The sequence below is a fragment of the Drosophila pseudoobscura genome, chromosome X, assembly GCF_009870125.1.
Source record: "Drosophila pseudoobscura strain MV-25-SWS-2005 chromosome X, UCI_Dpse_MV25, whole genome shotgun sequence".
Lineage (NCBI taxonomy): Eukaryota > Metazoa > Arthropoda > Insecta > Diptera > Drosophilidae > Drosophila > Drosophila pseudoobscura.
In genome coordinates this window covers 57,593,228-57,615,149 of record NC_046683.1, presented here as the reverse complement: position 1 = coordinate 57,615,149, position 21,922 = coordinate 57,593,228, and the positions used below count along the sequence as shown (strand labels likewise).

At 44.8% G+C, this 21,922-nt stretch overlaps 2 protein-coding genes and 1 long non-coding RNA gene across 13 annotated transcripts; 2 read left to right on the top strand and 1 right to left on the bottom strand.

The window, feature by feature from the left end:
- Positions 1–40: 40 nt before the first annotated feature.
- LOC117184777 (uncharacterized) lies at positions 41–8,146 on the bottom strand. The gene is made up of 3 exons (XR_004470227.1): positions 8,104–8,146; positions 1,136–2,959; positions 41–229 (listed from the first exon to the last, which is right to left on the bottom strand). It is a non-coding gene; the product is annotated as an uncharacterized lncRNA (long non-coding RNA).
- LOC26533675 (rho guanine nucleotide exchange factor 4-like) lies at positions 2,886–5,123 on the top strand. The gene is made up of 4 exons (XM_015188139.2): positions 2,886–3,026; positions 3,090–3,252; positions 3,329–3,435; positions 3,504–5,123. The coding sequence occupies exons 2-4, from the start codon at positions 3,103–3,105 to the stop codon at positions 4,642–4,644; spliced, it is 1,398 nt and encodes a 465-aa protein (XP_015043625.2). The 5' UTR covers positions 2,886–3,026; positions 3,090–3,102; the 3' UTR covers positions 4,645–5,123.
- E(bx) (nucleosome-remodeling factor subunit NURF301 E(bx)) lies at positions 6,948–21,906 on the top strand. Of its 11 annotated transcripts, XM_033383639.1 has the most exons (15): positions 6,948–7,105; positions 7,701–8,140; positions 8,527–12,459; positions 12,529–12,912; positions 12,973–13,290; positions 13,364–13,884; positions 13,951–14,905; positions 14,971–15,101; positions 17,850–18,057; positions 18,109–18,513; positions 18,578–19,115; positions 19,179–19,322; positions 19,387–19,750; positions 21,098–21,182; positions 21,246–21,827. In XM_033383639.1, the coding sequence occupies exons 2-15, from the start codon at positions 7,849–7,851 to the stop codon at positions 21,449–21,451; spliced, it is 8,484 nt and encodes a 2,827-aa protein (XP_033239530.1). In that variant the 5' UTR covers positions 6,948–7,105; positions 7,701–7,848; the 3' UTR covers positions 21,452–21,827. The 11 variants fall into 11 exon arrangements, with proteins under 11 accessions (XP_033239530.1, XP_033239527.1, XP_001352486.4 ...); XM_033383636.1 differs by having other exon boundaries at positions 13,364–14,905; positions 21,246–21,906; XM_033383635.1 differs by having other exon boundaries at positions 7,032–7,199; positions 13,364–14,905.
- The last annotated feature ends 16 nt before the right edge of the window (positions 21,907–21,922 follow it).

Here is a 21,922-nt window from a genome sequence, read left to right as displayed (position 1 = left end):
TGTATTCAAGTTCGCTTAGAGACCCCCCACCCACCCCCCCCAGAAGACCCCACTCCAAGCTGAATAGAAAACTACCCACAGAAATACCCGATACTGAGATGCGTTTCGGAAACGTGCTCGCAACTAGAGAACATTTTAACTGAAGGGAAGGTGTTTTTAAGAATATGGCATCAAAAATACATACATATATACGAACCTTGGCATTTGTTAGTGTTTCCAGTATTTCCACCTGCGAAATTTGAGTAGAAAAATCCAAAATAAATAAAAGAAAAATAAAAAACAAACATATTAATACAACAACAAAAATAAAATAGCGAACTGTGTGCAAACGGAATGCAAACGAATAAATATTGTATTATATGGAAATTGGTTGATCAGATTGTCAATTTGAACACAAAACTCAACAATGTTAGAATATGTTTAAACAAAAAAAACAACAAAAACAACACAAGCAAACTGCAACAAAACAATTGAGCGAATTTAATTTTTTTTAAAGAGACACGTATCGTAATATATTGTATTGTATTGTATTATCCCCTTAGTAATTATGTAACCTAACGTCGAACAATTGTCAAGAATTAGTTGAAAGTTTAATGTTTAATGATGGTCTGTATAAGTTAATCAAAAATTATAAATTCAATAAGCAATTGACTATTTAATAGATATTGCAGAGAGAAATATTGGTTGAACTCTGCAAAACGAAACGCCAAAACGTTAACTAAAAAACACTATACCAAACCATATACAACATTTTAGTCCTGAATATACATAAAAACATACAATACATATACATATACATACATATATAGACAAGTGAAACTATTGCAAGGTGCGTGCGAAAAGAAATGGCATTCATTTATCTTTTTGTTTTTATTTTACCCACAAACAAACTATTTTCAAAGTGAAATTCCACTCCAGCCATCGAGGAAACAAATTATGGATAATTTTACGGTTACTTTCCAAAGATGGACGCCGCTGCGACTGTGACCGCGACCGCGACAGCGACACAGGTTGCGTTGCAATGAAATCAACAAGTGGGCTATTTGTTTACTATTCCGACGCACCTTGCATGTTCCATTTCGTTAAGTTTGAATCATAAATGCATGATAATAAATATATTTAAAAGTATACATACATAAATACGCAGAAACGTTTTGAGAATTTCAATTGTACATACAATACATGCAAAAATTGGCAACGGTAAATGTGGTATGTACTTGGTATTGACTGAGCAATTTATATTATAAAGAACCTACACGTTTCAAAAACATAACGAACAACACACTCGTAACTTTAACCAGAAAGAACACAGCCCGTATACATTAGCAACCTAATATGCTCCATATGCCAAATAAATAACATATATTTATCCAAAACAATAACACGACCATTTTTCACTTTACTTAATTTTCCGTTAGGTTTCCGGCATGGCATGTCCAGTATACAATATCGATAGGGAGCGCATTTCAGCACTGTGCGATATAACAATGTTTTTTTCCCCCATCGATATATCGTTAAAGAGAATCGAGTCAACTTAAGTCGGATTTAAAGGTCTTGACAACCAAGGAACCGCCAATCACGAAATAACAGTTCAATAATAATGATTTGTATAATTTTTGGCGGAAAATATGCCACTTTAGAAAAAAATGCAGTGCAGTTTATATCATTATGATGATCAATTCTTGGAGCAGCGCATGTAGATCGGGGTATACAGATCCGCTCCAATACTGGAAGTGCAATAGCATTGAATTTGATTCATTTTGCACCACTTTTAAACAAACAAACCATTTTAAAAATATTCGACAATGCCATCTGATAGTTCGATAATGTAATTTGCAGCCCTGTGTTCAACATTCACAAATCAGTACGAAAACCGACCGACAGATGTCGCTTGCGGCATCCACAAATAAAAGAACCTCTGTGATTGGCTGACTGTACACCTCTCAAGTGGACTATGTTAGGTAAAAGATATTCGCTCGCGGTTTGTTGAAAGACGGTCTAAAATTGTACAATATATTGTGTTAAATATAATCAATAATATGCCCAAAATGCGGGGTAATGTGTGCATTAAATTTTCATGTTTTTTGTGTCAGATTTATCGACGCTAGTAGGAATTAACAAAATTTTCACATTTTATAAATGGCGGACAATGTGCGTTGGCTTCATTTCCTCGCGCACACACACAAGCTCATTTGGTGGTGCTGCCGTTCAGTGCGTGTGCAGTCCATATTATAAATTGAGAATGTGTTTGCATACACACGTACTTATAATATATTAAGCCTAGTCAAACATCCTGAACGAATGAATGTGTATATATTTTGGCGGGTGTTATTAAACGTTCGTTTCGTCAAATATAAAACCATGTGTGGAACGCGTAAACAAAGTGAAATGAATCAAAAAGTATTGCTGCTCTGAAGCTGATCGATTTTTCTCGTATATCCAATTGAATAGCTGTGTGTGTTTGGCAGTGTTCGTAGACGGATGGTTGCGAGTGATAAATGTACACAATACATCGGAAGCAATTTGTATTAAATAATTTTTTTGTTCTCGTTATAGATCTAATGTGCAATTCCTCCGCGAAAAAACGGAACTATATCTGAGCGAAACGCAGAAGCACCTACAGCAAAGACAGTCGTAGTAAGATTGTGTGTATTGGATAGCCCTAGCCTAGCCAGGCAGCCAGGCAAAGGAAAACCACACAAAAATGAGCGGTCGCGGTAGCCGTAAGCGCGGTCGACCGCCAAAGACGCCAAATGAGCGGACTTCATCTGGACGCTTCAGTTATCAATTGCTCAAAAAGCCGAAATATCTCAGCGAAGGAAAATCGCAGGCAAGCACACCGTCCGCTTCGCGCGGCATTTCCCCGCAAAGCGACGAGTGCAGTCGCAGCAGCCATAACAATCACAGCCGTGGGAACCGTGGCAGTGCCGCCAAGAGAGGACGCGGCCGCAAGTCGAACCTGCTGTGCGCGAGCTGCTGGAAACGGAGGTCAACTACGTCAAGCTGCTGGCTGCCATTTGTGACGGGTAAGTGGGCCTCGCACTCGTGATCAGAACTACCTTAACACCCGGAACCCCGACCCGCCACAGGTATCTGCCGGCCATGAGCAAGCGCATCGACATATTCTCGCCGAACAGCATCCGCCTGATCTTCTCGAACATAGCGGCCATCTACAAGTTCCAGAAAAAGTTCCTCGAGGCGTTGCGCAGGGGAATCGAGCAGAACCAAATCGCGAAGGTGTTCCTGAAAATGGTGAGTGCTTGACTGCCATTTCCCCTCTCCAGAGCCATTGACTGATCAGTAATCCGACCCCCCCAAACCCAAACAGCACAAGGGATTCCTGTGCTACTCCAACTACTGCAACGCCTATCCCCGGGCCCTTATCGAGCTGGAGTCCTACGATCGTGTCAAGGATGCACGCACCATTCTGGAGAAGTGAGTTCAACCGGATAGTCGGATTTTATGTCAACAGCGTACTAACACTGAGTTTATCGCCCTTCCAGTTGCCGCGAGTCGGAGAACCTGGCCGAGCTGCCACTCTCCGCCCACCTGCTGGCTCCCGTGCAACGCATCTGCCGCTATCCCCTGCACCTCAGCGAGATTATCAAGCCAACGCGTGCTTCTGCTGCCAACACGGGCAGCGATGGCGAAAAAGCTGAAAAACCCTCGGCCCCTGACTACGAACAGCTCGACGTCAACGAGATGGACATACCCGACACGTACGAGACCGTAAACCTGGCGCTGGAGGCCATGCGCGGCATCACTGAGGCGGTCAATGAGGGCAAACGCCACAGCGAGACCATTGCGAGGCACCAGGCCAGCTTTCAGAACTTCAAGGGCCCGCCGCTGCATCTGCACAGCGCACGCTTCTTCCTGCAGGTGGACGCCACACGCCAGAAGCAGAATCTGTGGAACAGCAGCTACACCCTGTTCCTGTTCGACAACCAGCTGGTCTACTGCAAGCGCGACATCATCAAACGCAGCCACTTCATTTACAAGGGGCGCATATTCCTCGACCGCTGTCGCGTGGTGAACGTGCGGGATGGCAAGATGTTCGGGCACACGATCAAGAACTCGCTGCGGATCTACTGCGAGTCGCGGGACAAGTGGTACGACTTCAGCTTCCGCTCGGCGAACCGCAAGCACCGCTTCCTCAACACCCTCGCCCTCGAGCGGCAGTTCGGCGGCAAGGCCCTCTACGTATCGGAGATGACTGGCTTCGAGTACAACTACGAGGAGCGGCCGGGCGACTTTTCCGATCAGTCGGACTACGAGCTGCCCGACTTTGAGCACGCCATGTGCGGCGGCACATCGGCCAGTGGGGAGAGCTCCGTTCCGGAATCGCCGGCCAAGTCAGCGTCCCGGTTCTCCGATACTTTGCCGAAAAAATCGCAGTCCCGCGATGGCTTCGCCAGCGTGGACAACTCCCAGATGCTGTCGACGACATCGACGGGTTCGCTGGGACGACGCCGCATTGGCAACTGGTTCCGCAAGCCAAAGAGCACCAACTGCACGCCCAGCCAGTCGCCGACGCACAAGCCGTGCTTTGACGCCGATGAGACTCTGACAGCGGCCCGTGTGGCAGCCATCGAGCTGGCCGAGGCCGCCGCCTCGCTCTTGCCAACCGATAGTTCATCCGCCTAAGCACACAGAGAATATCAGAATACTGAATACAGAACACAGAATACAGAATATTATACATACATCCAGGCCTGTGCGAAGAAGGCGCATACTATTTGTTATGTTACATTATTGTTAATGTTAAATTGCCTCTACCAATTGAAAAAAGTAAACAAAACTAACGAGTGTTACAGTATATTTTAGAATTTTTTTTTCCATTTTTTTTTTTTTTGTAAATCTTTTGTCGTTTGAGGATTTCTAGACGGCAAATCGATAAACGTGGTAATAAGTTATGTATTTAGATTTTTAGATTTACCAAAAACAAAACAAAACAAAAATAATGTATACTTGTGGCATTTGAAGGCAGCTTTCGATAAAAGTGCCAGATGCTGGTGTCGCCGACTGCTAGTCTAAAAACCCTATTACCTATTACCTACTACCTGTCCGTATAATCCTAATTTATGTGATAAGGCGATAATAAATTCCTGCAAATTACACCATTATTGTATGCTTTAAAGCCCTCTGTTTGTGTATTCAAGTTCGCTTAGAGACCCCCCACCCCCCCAGAAGACCACACTCCAAGCTGAATAGAAAACTACCCACAGAAATACCCGATACTGAGATGCGTTTCGGAAACGTGCTCGCAACTAGAGAACATTTTAACTGAAGGGAAGGTGTTTTTAAGAATATGGCATCAAAAATACATACATATATACGAACCTTGGCATTTGTTAGTGTTTCCAGTATTTCCACCTGCGAAATTTGAGTAGAAAAATCCAAAATAAATAAAAGAAAAATAAAAAACAAACATATTAATACAACAACAAAAATAAAATAGCGAACTGTGTGCAAACGGAATGCAAACGAATAAATATTGTATTATATGGAAATTGGTTGATCAGATTGTCAATTTGAACACAAAACTCAACAATGTTAGAATATGTTTAAACAAAAAAAACAACAAAAACAACACAAGCAAACTGCAACAAAACAATTGAGCGAATTTAATTTTTTTTAAAGAGACACGTATCGTAATATATTGTATTGTATTGTATTATCCCCTTAGTAATTATGTAACCTAACGTCGAACAATTGTCAAGAATTAGTTGAAAGTTTAATGTTTAATGATGGTCTGTATAAGTTAATCAAAAATTATAAATTCAATAAGCAATTGACTATTTAATAGATATTGCAGAGAGAAATATTGGTTGAACTCTGCAAAACGAAACGCCAAAACGTTAACTAAAAAACACTATACCAAACCATATACAACATTTTAGTCCTGAATATACATAAAAACATACAATACATATACATATACATACATATATAGACAAGTGAAACTATTGCAAGGTGCGTGCGAAAAGAAATGGCATTCATTTATCTTTTTGTTTTTATTTTACCCACAAACAAACTATTTTCAAAGTGAAATTCCACTCCAGCCATCGAGGAAACAAATTATGGATAATTTTACGGTTACTTTCCAAAGATGGACGCCGCTGCGACTGTGACCGCGACCGCGACAGCGACACAGGTTGCGTTGCAATGAAATCAACAAGTGGGCTATTTGTTTACTATTCCGACGCACCTTGCATGTTCCATTTCGTTAAGTTTGAATCATAAATGCATGATAATAAATATATTTAAAAGTATACATACATAAATACGCAGAAACGTTTTGAGAATTTCAATTGTACATACAATACATGCAAAAATTGGCAACGGTAAATGTGGTATGTACTTGGTATTGACTGAGCAATTTATATTATAAAGAACCTACACGTTTCAAAAACATAACGAACAACACACTCGTAACTTTAACCAGAAAGAACACAGCCCGTATACATTAGCAACCTAATATGCTCCATATGCCAAATAAATAACATATATTTATCCAAAACAATAACACGACCATTTTTCACTTTACTTAATTTTCCGTTAGGTTTCCGGCATGGCATGTCCAGTATACAATATCGATAGGGAGCGCATTTCAGCACTGTGCGATATAACAATGTTTTTTTCCCCCATCGATATATCGTTAAAGAGAATCGAGTCAACTTAAGTCGGATTTAAAGGTCTTGACAACCAAGGAACCGCCAATCACGAAATAACAGTTCAATAATAATGATTTGTATAATTTTTGGCGGAAAATATGCCACTTTAGAAAAAAATGCAGTGCAGTTTATATCATTATGATGATCAATTCTTGGAGCAGCGCATGTAGATCGGGGTATACAGATCCGCTCCAATACTGGAAGTGCAATAGCATTGAATTTGATTCATTTTGCACCACTTTTAAACAAACAAACCATTTTAAAAATATTCGACAATGCCATCTGATAGTTCGATAATGTAATTTGCAGCCCTGTGTTCAACATTCACAAATCAGTACGAAAACCGACCGACAGATGTCGCTTGCGGCATCCACAAATAAAAGAACCTCTGTGATTGGCTGACTGTACACCTCTCAAGTGGACTATGTTAGGTAAAAGATATTCGCTCGCGGTTTGTTGAAAGACGGTCTAAAATTGTACAATATATTGTGTTAAATATAATCAATAATATGCCCAAAATGCGGGGTAATGTGTGCATTAAATTTTCATGTTTTTTGTGTCAGATTTATCGACGCTAGTAGGAATTAACAAAATTTTCACATTTTATAAATGGCGGACAATGTGCGTTGGCTTCATTTCCTCGCGCACACACACAAGCTCATTTGGTGGTGCTGCCGTTCAGTGCGTGTGCAGTCCATATTATAAATTGAGAATGTGTTTGCATACACACGTACTTATAATATATTAAGCCTAGTCAAACATCCTGAACGAATGAATGTGTATATATTTTGGCGGGTGTTATTAAACGTTCGTTTCGTCAAATATAAAACCATGTGTGGAACGCGTAAACAAAGTGAAATGAATCAAAAAGTATTGCTGCTCTGAAGCTGATCGATTTTTCTCGTATATCCAATTGAATAGCTGTGTGTGTTTGGCAGTGTTCGTAGACGGATGGTTGCGAGTGATAAATGTACACAATACATCGGAAGCAATTTGTATTAAATAATTTTTTTGTTCTCGTTATAGATCTAATGTGCAATTCCTCCGCGAAAAAACGGAACTATATCTGAGCGAAACGCAGAAGCACCTACAGCAAAGACAGTCGTAGTAAGATTGTGTGTATTGGATAGCCCTAGCCTAGCCAGGCAGCCAGGCAAAGGAAAACCACACAAAAATGAGCGGTCGCGGTAGCCGTAAGCGCGGTCGACCGCCAAAGACGCCAAATGAGCGGACTTCATCTGGACGCTTCAGTTATCAATTGCTCAAAAAGCCGAAATATCTCAGCGAAGGAAAATCGCAGGCAAGCACACCGTCCGCTTCGCGCGGCATTTCCCCGCAAAGCGACGAGTGCAGTCGCAGCAGCCATAACAATCACAGCCGTGGGAACCGTGGCAGTGCCGCCAAGAGAGGACGCGGCCGCAAGTCGAACGTGCAACCCAACACCAGCAACTACTCCGGAAGAAAAGGTGAGTTATCAATTTATGAAATTGTATCAGGAGGCTAGTCTCAGTAGGCTTAATAGTGTTGCCACAGTATCAGAATCAAGTACACATTGCATTTCAAAAGTTTGAAAGTGTCAAATCAAATTTGACATCCCATCGGCTGGAAATTTATTAGTATCATTTGCCATTTGAAAGCCGAGTCACAATCAAGTGAAATAAAAGTAGAAGAAAAAACTGAAATAATAGTGAAAAAAAAACAAACAAAAAAAAAACGAAAGAAATAAAACCTGAAATAACAAGCAAAACCAAAAATGTTCAAATTTCGCAAAAGCGATCGCTTCAAAGGTAAATGCCTGGCAAATAACGTTCTCTAATTTCCCTACCTCGTTTCGTTTCTGCCGTCTATACAGGGTACGAGTCGGAATACCACTACGGATCGGACTTCGGAGACTCCGATGAGGATAAAACCGATAACGAGGATGACCTATTGCTAACGCCCAGCGATGACGAAAGCTTGGATGCGGGCAACGAGAGTGAGTCGGAATTTTCCGTGTGCAGCTTCACCCAGAATGGAGTGGGTCGGCCGCCACGTCCGCCCAGTCCGGAGCCCATCTGGCTGCAAGAGGGACGGAAGTATGCCGCCCTGGATTTGCCGGACTCATCGGAGGACTTGTCCATGGCCAACGCACACGTTTTGCGCGCCCTCAGCATCTACGAAGTGCTGCGACGTTTCCGGCACTTGGTTCGTCTCTCGCCGTTTCGCTTTGAAGACTTCTGTGCGGCCTTAACTTGCGACGAGCAGAGTGCTCTCTTGTCGGATGTACACATAATGCTGCTGAAGGCGATCCTGCGCGAAGAGGACGTCCAGGGCACACACTTTGGGCCGCTGGATCAAAAGGATACGGTCAACATTAGTCTGTACCTCATCGATGCCATCACCTGGCCGGAAGTTCTGCGCAGCTATGTGGAGAGCGACAAGACATTTGATCGTGAGGTCTATCATATCCTGAGCCGATCAGAATATCCATACACCGGCATTGAAAACCGTCTGGCCGTGCTGCAGTTCTTGGCGGATCAGTTCTTGACAGCCAATTCCATACGCGACGTAATGCTCCAGGAGGGACCCATTCACTACGACGACCATTGCCGAGTCTGCCATCGACTTGGAGACTTGCTCTGCTGTGAAACCTGCCCAGCAGTCTACCACTTGGAATGTGTGGATCCGCCAATGAACGATGTGCCCACTGAGGACTGGCAGTGCGGATTGTGTCGCTCGCACAAGGTCAGTGGCGTCATTGACTGCGTGTTGCCCCAAGAGAAGCAGGGCGTATTAATCAGGCACGACAGCCTGGGAGTCGATCGCCACGGCCGCAGATATTGGTTCATTGCCCGGCGAATTTTCGTCGAGGATCAAGTGGACTCCAGCTGTTGGTACTACAGTACAACGAATAAGTTGAAGCTACTGCTCAAACGATTGGATCCTGAAGAACTGGAGACGCGCCTGCACGCCCAGCTAACGGAGCGCCGCGAGGAGATCGAGCGCCAGATGAAGTTGACAGAGTCGCTCACCAACGAAAATAAGCACACCAAGCGCAGTTTGATAGACATGGAGCAAGAGGCTACGAAGGAACTACTAGACAAGGAGATACTGGACGGTACGGCCGAAGCCGAGTCCGACCGCAAATCCGACGACCAGTCGGCAGAGGCAGCGAAAAGGTCGGAGGAGACCAAAATGGTCACGCGCCAGAAGACCAGCCAACTGAACAACGGCACGCTTTACTTTAAGCTCGGCATGGAACAAGGATTCAAGAACTACATCAACCAGTACGCCTCGAATCCCATAGCCCTCAACAAGCCGCAGCGCAACGAGGAGCGGGACAAGCGACGTCACCTCTCGCACAAGTTTTCGCTGACAACAGCCTCCGACTTCAAATGGATCGGCATCACGATGGGCACACCGGATAACATGATTACAACGCTCAGGCAGACGCTGATTAACTTTGAATCGAACATAACGCCGCCGTTCCTGAACCCGAACTGGCAGGTCAACAAGAAGGTCTGGAACACGGCCGTCATGAACGCCCGACACGCCACTGACTTTGCGACTGTGCTGCTGCTGTTTCAATCGTCGCTAAAGAGTGTGGTCTTCGCGAATGTTTGGCACGAACAGCTCGGCCACAGAGCCTTGCAGCGCATCACCAGCGCCGAGCGCGAAGAGCGCAAGAAGCTGGAGAAGCGCGAGAAACGGGAGCGCGACGACGAGGAGGAACGCAATCGACTGGCATTTAACTACATCAAGTATTCCCTGGGACTGAAGCACCAGGTGTGGAAGCAGAAGGGAGAGGAGTATCGTGTGCACGGCCAGTGGGGCTGGCTGTGGCTCTCGAGCAGTCGACGCTGCGGAATTCGCGCCAGACGGGCCCATCCCCGAGCACACAACAGAGTTTTCGTCCACTACACCATGGGAGACGAGAACGACGTCAACGAGATTGTCCTGGTCGATCCACGCACGAAACGGTTCATGCAGCAGTGCGAGTCGAACAGTGTCGACGGCCAGATGTGCCCCTATCTGCCGGAGGAGTACACGAACGTGAAAGTGGTCGAGGATGTTGACAAGCTGGCGAGTGTCAAGGGCATCATCGACGTCAGCAAAGCCCTGAACGACCCGGGACGTATCTACTACCCGAAGCTTGCTCGCAAATGCTGGATCGACGACCTATTGGAGCGACGCAAGAAATTGGCCAAGGTAGAGGAGCAGCTCGCCTTGAAGGGAGTCACCGACGTGAAGCCCTTCGCCATACCATCGTCGGGCAGTGCGGCAGCCGCCGGCAAGCAGACCTACTTGGAAAAGTGCCTGCTGCGTCTCACGGAAGTGTCGGCAAAGGGAGGGTCGGCCAACGTCAATTTTGAGCTCGTCAACTCGCTGGCCAAGCAGATCCAGACTGTGCGCCTGCAGTTCAGCCAGCTCAACCGCTTCGCCAAGACCTTCCGCTGCTACACCAAGGAGTGCAACACCAACTCGAACGCCGTATCTCAAATCACACAAAACACGTGCTACTCGCCGCTGTGTCTGCAGAAGGCCCGTGCCAAGAAGGAACTTCTGCTGCTGCTGCGGAAGGCGCACACCGCGGGCAACGGCTCCAAGGAGACGGTGGCCGCCATCCTGGGTGCCGTCAAGAAGCCCTCTATTCTCGAACAGAAGCTGACCGAAGGCAAACGGGAAGCCACTCAGCTTTCAGTCGACGAGTCGGATGATGCAAAGGCGGCGGAAACCGAAGCGCCGCTGGACCTGCTCCAAGACTGGGAGCAGGCTCGCGCGCACTCTGTGGCCTTCACTGAGCAGCTATTGAGCGACTGCCTGCTGGTGGAGCCAGATCTTCCCAACAATGCCAGAGTCAAGAAGGAGGAGGAGATGGTCCCCGGAAGCAGCACGAACGCCGACTCCAGCACGCAAGACTCGGACAAAATGGACTTCATCGAAAGCATGGACGTTTGCAGCAACGTGGAGATCGAGAGCACTGAGGATTCGATTGTTACGGCGATAAACACCTCGTGCTTGGACGCCAGCGCCGAGGACGTAGACATGCGCCCCGGATCGCGTCGAAAACGTTTCCAAAAGTCCAAGAAGGCCTACATCGGAACCAAGGACGTGTTGGATCACACGCTGGACAAGGAGATACCACTCAAGCAGAATCGCCGTTTTCGCATCAGCTCTCGTCCGGTCAAGCGCGACTGCTGCACGAAATACGAGCGGGAGTACTTCGAGAACGGAAAGGAGCGCGTCTACAGCGCTGTCTCGCCGCGTGGGCGTGTCTATCTGATCAACGACTGGTCCAAGCTGTACGACCAGGCCGTTAAGAGCGAGGACAAGACCACGGTCATGAAGAAGGCCACGTACGCCAGGTACCCTCTCATCTCGAACTTCCTTACGCACAAAAAGAAGCGCAGCCTGTTGGTTCTGCCGCGCTACGAGCTCCGAAAGCTGGCGCGTCTGGGCGGACGATCGGCCACGAATGGCTTCCACCACGGGGCCAAGAACAACTCCATTTGGCAGTATCAGTGCTCGCGTCCGCTCTTCCGAACCTGCTGGTCCTACCGCACGTGCAACGCCACCACGCTGTCCTGCATTGCCCTCCAGCTGCGGATATTGTGGTCGTGTCTGCGCTGGGACGACATGATAGCCAAGCCGCCGTCTACCGATGGCAAACATCAGGTGACAACCGAGACGGAAATTGTCACCCTGGAGCTGTTGAAGCTGCGCCATGCAGGCCGCTACGGCGAGAAAACCAGCTACTTGCGGCGCAAAGTTGTGATCCCTCTGGAGATGCCAAAGACGATTAGAGGTGAGTAATTGGCAGGGCATCCATCCCCTTTGTTTGCTTATCCACTGTATATTCTGGGTCTTCTCACAGAGGTCACGTCGATACGGTCTGGTCTGCGCAAACGGAAGCGCGCTGAATCTCCGCAGCCAACCGAGCCGCAAATAAGCGAGGAGTGGGTCGAGGAGGACAAGCTCGAGCTGTGGGAAATCAAATTCATAGGCGAGAAACAGGAAAAGGCCCGCCTGTCCACAGTGACGCGTTCTGTGGCATCGCGGCAGCTGGAGTCGACCGGCGGCGGCAGTCCGGGCACATCCACCAACGGAACGCTGATCGGTGCCGGTCGTGTCCAGCTGGCCCCGAAGCCCAACGAAGACGTTAAGGAGAAAATGGAACAGCAGTTGAAGCTACAAAGAGCCGCGCATCAGCAACGGAAGGTCATCGCCACAGGCGAGCTAGCCAGGGCCGGAACTCCAGGTAAGTCACGGGCCTGGGACTTGCGATAGCATATGCTTGATGGAATTCCCCTTTTTGCAGTCAAAGGCCAGATAATTGGCAGCAGGCGCGTAATCGTTAAGAATCCAGATGGCACCACGCGAATCATCCAGCAGGCAGTCACACAAGTGGCCCGAGCGGCCCCAGCGAACGCGTCGTCAGCCGCCGCTTCCCACTCAGCGCAGAGCACATCCAACACACAGAGCACGCAGTCGGCACCCACCCCGCACAAGGTACAAATCATCCGTGGCCCGGATGGCAAGGTGAGCGTGAGGGGACTGAACCCTGGACAGCAGCTGGTGCAAATGCCGGACGGAAAGCTGCACGTGTTGACAACTTCATCGAGTCCGGCGACCCAAGGTGAGTGGCTCGGTTTGCAGTGGAATGCAGGACAGGAAGTGGCACTAAATCGCATTTGCTTTTACTTTTACAGGATGCAAAGGCAAGGTATTACCCATCAAATCTCTACCCACACAGTCGTCCACAGCCGCAACGTCCACGTCGGCCGCTGCTACACTAGCGGCACCCGCAGTCAAACAAATGGCCGTGAAACATGTCGCAAAGCCTACCGGGGCCCAGTCAATAGCGTCACAGCGGGTTGCCTTACCTCTCGCACAGATAAAGAACAAAATGCTGATGGCCCAGCAGCAACAGGTGTCGGCAGCAGCAGCAGCGGCAGCCACATCGGCGCCCCCAGTGCAGAAAATTGTGACGAAAGTCGTCAACTCGAGTGCCGCCGGACAGAATATGCAGCAAGTATTCGTGCAGCCTGGCTCCAAGCTGGTAGTTGGTCAGAACGCTCAGGGACAAAAGGTTATCATATCCGCCTCGTCCACACAAGCGGCCACATCGGCAGTGCAACAGCAGCAGCAAATTGTACAGACTCAAGCCCTGCCACAGCAAATCCAACAGGCCCCCCCACAGCAGCAATCGCAGCAAATGGCGATCAACCAGGTGGGGAGTCAACCAACACAGAAAGTAATACAGCAAATCGTTAACACAAGTAATGTCCAACAACAGATAGTGATAGGGGGGCAGCGCATCATTTTGAGCCCCGGTCAGACTATTGTTACGCAGCGAAATGTGCCGCAGAGCCAGGCCCTGCAAATGGTCCAGCAACAGATTCAAACCCAGCAGCAGCAGCAGCAGCAACAACAGCAACAGCAGCAGCAGCAACAACAGGTCCAGCAGCAACAGCACATTGTGCAGCCACAGCAGCAATATGTTGTGCAAACGAATCAGGTTGTTCAATCGTCGACCACGACTCAGACAAAATTAGTTAAACAGCTCGTGGTGCAACAGCAAGCCCCACCGCCAGCAGTGGAGGAAAAAGCCCCGATCAACGCCGCCAATGAGGCCACTGAAACGGCCACCCAGCAAGTGCTCGTGCCGAACTCGACCCTGGCACAACAGCTGGCCCAGGGCAAGCTGCAGGTGGCCACTGTCAATGGGCAGCAAGTGATCGTGAAGCCCCTGGGGAACAACCAGGCCCAGATTGTGGCACACATTAAGCACCAGGGGGACGGTAATGCGCACATCGTCACCAACAACACGGCACCAGCAGTGCCCCAGGAAAGTCCGCAGAGCTCGCCGGTGAAGCACTCGCAGCAGCAGGCTCTGGCGTCGCACAGCCCACAACAACAACAGCAGGTTGTTGTCCAGCAACAGCAGATTGCACAGCAGTGCAGCTACGATACTGCCGCCGCCTCCATACCACAGCAGCATGTGGCGTCAGGAGCTGTCCAGCCACAAGGACAGACACCACAGCAACAGCAGCAGCCGCAGCAACCCATGAGCGTGGAAGAGAGTCTTCTTCAGAACCAGCCGCCCGGCACGGTCATCAAATGCGTTACGGCACAAGTACTGCAAACCGAGCACGGGCCACGCATCGTGCTGCAGGGCCTGGTAGGCAACGACTTTACGGCCCAGCAGCTGCAGCTGGTGCAGACGCAGGTGAAGCAACAGCTAATGAAAGGTCAGTGACACTGCTGCTCTCCCCTCTGTTGGCTCCTCTCTGTAAACGTTCTCTATGCTTTCCAGCCCAAGAATCTAACGGCAAGCTGGGAGTCCTGGGGCCGACTAAAATCTACCTGGCCGTGCAGCCGGAGACCACGGCTCAATCGCAACCACCTCCCCTTACCCCAGTACACCAGTCGACTACACATCAACAAGTGAGTAGTTTCTAATTACAAAACTAATTCGAAATGGGGAAGAACACAAGAGCAAAGAAAACTAAAGAAGAGAACAGAATAGAGCAGGACTTTAGAGGGTGCATATGCTGCCTCAAAGAATGCCAGTTGAGCGGCTTTTCTACATCGTATTTAAGTTATTTTTAATTTTGTTCAAGACCAGAGAGGCATGTTGCTGCTTTCCTTGCATTTTTATACGTTTTTGTTCGAAATCTTTTAATTTGTTTGGTTTTTTTTTTTATTTTTGATTTGATTTGATTTGAAACTTTGGCGCCGCCCAGCAAAAAAGTATTCTATTTCTTGAAATTGAATTGAATTGAATTGAATTTTTCGTTTCCAATTGTGTATACATACATTCCTAAGCATTTAACAATATAAGTCTGTCATTTATCTGCTTTGTATTTGCCTAAGTACAGCGACAAAGACTTTCGTTAAATACCAACAAAGGCTTAATTTTGCAACATAGTTATTCGCCAACCAATTCTCCAGAAGAGAATCTACAGATACCGCACTCTCGACACAGAAAAGAGAGAGCTACTTTATATATTATTTAGTAACCTAATTGACTTATTTATTTGATTTATTTAAGAATATCTATCGAACATGTATTTAGCTTAATATTTGTGAATACGTTACGTTACTAGTCTTAAGCAACCTATTAGCTAGCTAGCGAGTAGCGTCAACTCTGAGGAAGCAACAGCACACACACACAACAAATTTTGTAAGAAACTATTCAGACTGTCGCCCGATGTTTTCGCCCACGGCAAAAGTATTAGACACAACGCAACGCAACTGCGACTCGACTCGATTCGAATCGATTTTCTTGCCTGGGAGACATTTGGTTTCTAAAAATACAACATAAACATATGTATGTTACTTGTAAAATGTAAAGCGCCTTTTGCAATAAAACCTATTATGCAAACCAATACGATTGTGACCAGCTCTGTTTTTTTTAGTCCACTAAAAGCCCAGCCAATGCTATGTGAGCTTATACCCTTTTCGGTGATTTCGATATCGATTCAGAATACAAAGAGCTTGCTTACACGATCAATCGATGCTTTTAAAAGAACAACAATGTATACACGTCTACAACAACAACTCCCCAAATACTATTGAAAGCAAGAAAGAATGCAAGACTGAAAGGAATAACCAATAACGAATACACTTTCGGCTCCAGGCTAGAGGGGCTCCAGGCTCCAGACTCCAGGCTCCAAGCTCCAAGCTCCCAAACGGCAGCACTCATTGCAAGAGCTATGTAGGTCTTTCAGTTTGTAAACGATTCCCGCCATTGTATTGTATATAACATAGTATGTATTGTAAAATAAATGGATGCAAAACCTGCCAACGCTTTCTTGCTTTGAATACTTTCAACCCATTGTTTAAACTCGCACACGGAAGCGGAATCGGAATCCGAATCGGAAGAGCCGTAGTCTATTTCGCGCGCAGTAATGCTGTAATATCTAGTAAAGTAGTGAATACGATTCTCCCCAATATCCCCAATATCCTTTTAACACACAAAAGTTGAGACATTTGTGAATTTTTGTTTCTGAATTAGTTGGATGATTATTTGCAAATTGGCCTTTGTGTTGACAAAAAGCGCATGCTTCATGTATTTACGGGTGTATGAAGAGAAAATAAACCACAACAATAACAACAACCTGTAAATCAGTGCAAGAAAAGCAACAACAGACATTTAACAGAACATGAATATAATACAGAAATCAGAAATCAGAGATCAGAGATCAGAAAATATCAGAAATCAGAAATCAGTTGAAACTTAAGGATCGCAACAAATTATTTGACATCACTCTATTATTTCAATGGCCAAATTAAAATTCCATTCAAATTAAAATACAAACAGTATACAATTTGCTGAATTGCTGAATTGCTGAAGAGATTAACCCTATACACAGAGTTTTAGTTGGCTGACATATTTAAAATAATTATAATCAGAGGCACGATTCGCCTCCTAAAAATTAAAAAAAAAAACAACAAAAAAACAATGGCAAAAACAAAAATACTACCGTTCCTTATAAGCGCATGAGCTATCGTCGCGTTTGAGCTAGTTTTCTTATGATATCCTTCGAAATGAACACAAAGGCTTAACCATATCTATAATCATCTCATCTAAATCGAAACGAAATTTGTACACTTGTCCAAACGAAAACATTAACACGTCAAATGTATACACAATATACACTACAATACTAACTGCCATATCTGCCATATCCATGAACAAACAACCGAACATAGAATATTAGACCTTTGCCACGATTTTCATTATAATTTTAAACCAAACCAGACCAAACCAGACCAGACGAAAACCAGACCAGACCAAACTTAAATACAATACTATCCTCCTATCTTTGTAATAAAACAAAATTTCAATACCCTCAAAATATAAAAATCATGCTTCCACTGCTTTATAAAAAACGTTTATAACCATGCCTTAATGTCGCGTGTCAACAACTACAACTCCTAACCACGTGTTAATCTCTTCGCCAACCACAACTACTCAACTACTCAACTTTAATAACAAACATTAAAAGGTTGCCTGGAATAAGTACTACAACTGATCTCTGATTAAAGCCAGGTAGGTGTCCGTCAACACATTTTGAATATACATTTTGAACCTATATTTGTAGCAATAATGCCCATGCATAAGCAGGCTATAAACGAGATTTTTTATTGTTGTATTGAATAATTACTTCGAATTTTGGTAACAATTAGGTTGGTGGCGGCATGCTAAAAATTTGTTTATTGAATATGAATTTAATATCTGAAGAAGACGATGGCGATGGCGATAGCGATGGCGATGACAATGACGATGACGATGAAATAATCGTCGTCTGCAGTCCACAGGAAGAAAGGCCGAACCGAGAAGAGACTCAAGATATCAAACCGCATTTCCGTGATTGCTCGCCGAGCCACACCAACAGTAGTTGTATGCCAATTCAGCAAGCAAATCAATTAAACATTCAAAATCTAGTTCTAGTTGAAGATCAAGACAATAACGAACAGGATCGCTTGAAAAAATATCAAAGTGAAGACCTTACACGATGTTCATTGCAGCCCAACATCGACAACGACACCACCGGGCCAACAACAACACCAACAACAACCACAACCACAATCCCAACCACATTTGAAGCCAGCCCAATCATTATAAATAAAGCCGTAGACACTGGAAGCGAGCAGGAGCCGGCCGGCCCATGTGCCCAGGCCGATAAAACTAATATTAAAATTAACACGCCACCCCTTGGTGCCTCTGCGCTGCTAGAGGGCATAGAGCACGACGAAAAATCAATCCACATTAGTAACACAACCATGGACAAGGGCGGAGAGGAGAACCAAAGTGAAAGCTTTGTCATCACCAGCGGTTACATACAAGAGTGTGAGTATTCCATCACCAATAAATACGCTTTACGTACCCATGACGATGATTCCCCCCCTTTCAGCCATTACAAACGCACTTAAGCAGGGCAATCTGAGTCCGGAACTAGAAGAGAAGTTGGTCAATATGCGCAAGCAGCAGGAACAACCGAATGCTGCACACAGCTTGAATGACGGGGATTTGTCGTCTAGCGAGGACACAGGCACTTTAAATCGCCGCAGCACGCTATCGCGCCAGCAAAATAGCGATGATCTTGATTGGAAAACTAGGACCGCAACGAAACGTCCAAACGCTATGACAACAAGCAGTCAATTTAATCGTATTCTTAAAAAAAGCCGTATTCAGAAAGAAGATATAGTAGACATCAGTGAACAGAAACAATCCAAGTTAGAAAAGCACAAAGAATTGCTTAAGAAAAGCATCCTTCGTAAGCGATCATTATTAGAACGCAACTTACAAAACGAAATACGCGAAGAAGTACAGAAGAAAGTCCAGCGCCATGTGCGATCCTTGAGTGTCGCCTCACCAGAAGAGCATAGCGAAAACGAAAGAGGATCCATATTTTCCGATCGTCGCGATGAGCAAAATATTGAACAGAAGCGGTAAGTAGCGGTAGGACTGTTTAGTCATTGGCAACAATCATTGCTCATTTGCTGTTTTCTCAGGTGTGTCAAGGTCAGCACCAGTCGAAATCTCCGGGAGGAAGCCCTTGCAGACAACAGCAGACATGGCGTCGGAAGGCCTAAGAAGTTGACAAGGAAAAAGGAAAAGTTATATTGCGTTTGTCGCACACCTTACGATGAAACAAAGTATGTCCAAATCATATCAAAATTGTATCAAAATAATCATTTGTGCGTGCTTTTTTCCACTCAGATTTTATGTGGGCTGTGACCTGTGCAGCAATTGGTTTCATGGCGATTGTGTTAACATCACCGAAGAAGCTTCGAAGAAACTTTCTGAATTCATTTGCATTGATTGCAAGAAGGCACGCGAAACAGAGGAACTCTTTTGCAGTTGTCGCCAACCATACGATGATTCACAATTTTATATTTGCTGCGATAAATGCCAGGGTTGGTTCCACGGCCGTTGTGTCGGTATACTACAGAGCGAGGCTGAGTTTATAGACGAGTACGTATGCCCCGAGTGTCAGCGGAAGACAGATGCAAACGCAGTCAATATGAAAACCCTTACGTCCGATGAAACTAACGAGCTAAAGGAGTTAATTAAGCAAATACAGGTAATAAAATAAATAAATACAAAAAATATTCAGCCATGCTTCAGTTTATGAACATTTTTGCGATTTTGGACAAATTCGAATTCGTACGAATTGAAATTCGTTTGCTCCAGTTTTCCCAACTTGTTGCCATCGATAGTGTTTCATTCCCAAATTTGTTTGGCAATCTCTCTTTATATGAAACTAAAACGAGCGGTAGCGTTGTGACCCGCGGCAAGGGTCGCAGCTGTACTTGTATATGCTTATGTTTTATGTAACCTATAAAATATTTGTCTACCCGATACCCGAAGAGAATAGGGGGGTATATTCGATTTTTGGTGGAAGTATATTATATTAATTATATACCTATTGATCAGAATCAATCAGTCCCGATGAGCTCCAAGATCTTGGAGACTACAAGAGCTAGAGCAACCAAATTTTGTATATGGACTTCGGCTATAACCCATACAATATATTTGTTTGCGGTAGCACCAGAATTGTTTCTCTCTCTTTTTGAGTCACTGTTTGTAAAAGGGACGAATTGATATCTCTGGGGGATCTATTCGCGCACTTTGCTATCACTTACATGAAAGAGATGGAGAAAACCTAGACAAAAACGTAACCACGACCGCTGATGTTAATTCTTGCACCATGTTTATTATCTTTCCACCTAATGACCTATTCGATCAGAATTATAGAATATTTTCTGTTTCACATCCGTCTCTCTCTCTCTCTCTCTACTCACACCAACACCCCCGGCTTATCTCGTTGGCCTACGACAGAGAGACACTGCACTATTTAGAGTGAGATAGAGAGAAATAGAGAATGAGCAAGGGAAGTGGAAGAGGTAGCGTAGCTACAGCAATTTCATTCGGATTCGAATATCTTATAGATATGTTCATTCTCAATGATTCTGGGTTTTTCGGGCACAGATTTTCGTCCTTTGTTAGGTCGGATGGGCATTCCGAAATTGTGAAAAAAAACTTGACACAGTGTGATATCACGGGATTCTGCACACCAAATTTGTGTGCTCTAGCTCTTGTAGTCCCTGAGAACTAGGCGTCAAACAAGACGGACAGACAGATATGGCTATATCGACTCGGTTATTGATGCTGATCATGAATGGGTGTCGAGATTTACGAAGATAAATTTCCAATTATCTAAATTAAGCTTAAAACATCGGCAAATACTTTTATATTTTTTCCCGCTCATAAATATTTGTATTTATGGGCTATTCATTTTTGAGATCGCAAGATCTGCGAAAATCCGAGCAGGCACTTTTGCGATTGCAATAACTACAGCATGGCTGAATTCGAATATATGGACATTTAATTGGTATACATAACACAAAATATATAATTTATTTGACAGCTGCACAAGAGTGCTTGGCCGTTTATGGAGCCGGTTGATCCGGATGAAGCGCCAGACTATTACAAAGTAATTAAAGAACCAATGGGTAAGTTGAAAAAAATTAATATGTTACATGACAACACTACTACGACGATAATTTTACCCGCAGATCTCAAACGGATGGAAACCAAACTCGAATCAAAAGCGTACACCAAACTCGCCGACTTCATTGGCGATATGACAAAAATTTTCGACAACTGCCGCTACTACAACCCAAAAGAATCGTCCTTTTACAAATGTGCTGAAGCACTGGAATCGTACTTTGTGCAAAAACTTAAATGCTTTCGCGAAAATGTTTTTGGCCAGAGTAATTAAAAGCATTAGCTAAGCTATTAAATCTTAAGTTAAGCCAGTTTTGATACGAATGAAGTATCTAATCTTTTGCAACCATAAACATTTAACACGTGCGTTTGTTATACCATACATTTTTCATACCATAACAGAACTAACTAAAATTACAAATTACAAAATACAAAAAATATGTATGTAAATACTATTCATCATGTAAACACATATAACTATTGTATGAAATATAACTGCAGAGCCGTGTAATATACAGAAATAAATATTCTAATAGATATCATAATTAGGTAAGAAGAAATCATAGTAATATGCGGGGAACCCAACCGCTCAATTATATCCTTTTGTACATATAATGCAGCTGTAAATAAATAACGTATGCATTTTTTTATATTGATCTGATTGACATACCGTAGACTTAAAAATCGTATGCTAAGTTGTAAAAATACATGCTTATTCCTAATAATAAATTCTGCATTTTTCTGA

What these genes read in the sequence shown, in the direction of transcription:
- LOC26533675 (XM_015188139.2), top strand. Translation starts at nt 3,103, where the DNA reads ATGAGCAAGCGCATCGACATATTCTCGCCGAACAGCATCCGCCTGATC. An exon ending in CGAAGGTGTTCCTGAAAATG is followed by an intron (nt 3,253 to 3,328) that starts GTGAGTGCTTGA and finishes AAACCCAAACAG; the next exon opens with CACAAGGGATTCCTGTGCTA. An exon ending in GCACGCACCATTCTGGAGAA is followed by an intron (nt 3,436 to 3,503) that starts GTGAGTTCAACC and finishes TCGCCCTTCCAG; the next exon opens with TTGCCGCGAGTCGGAGAACC.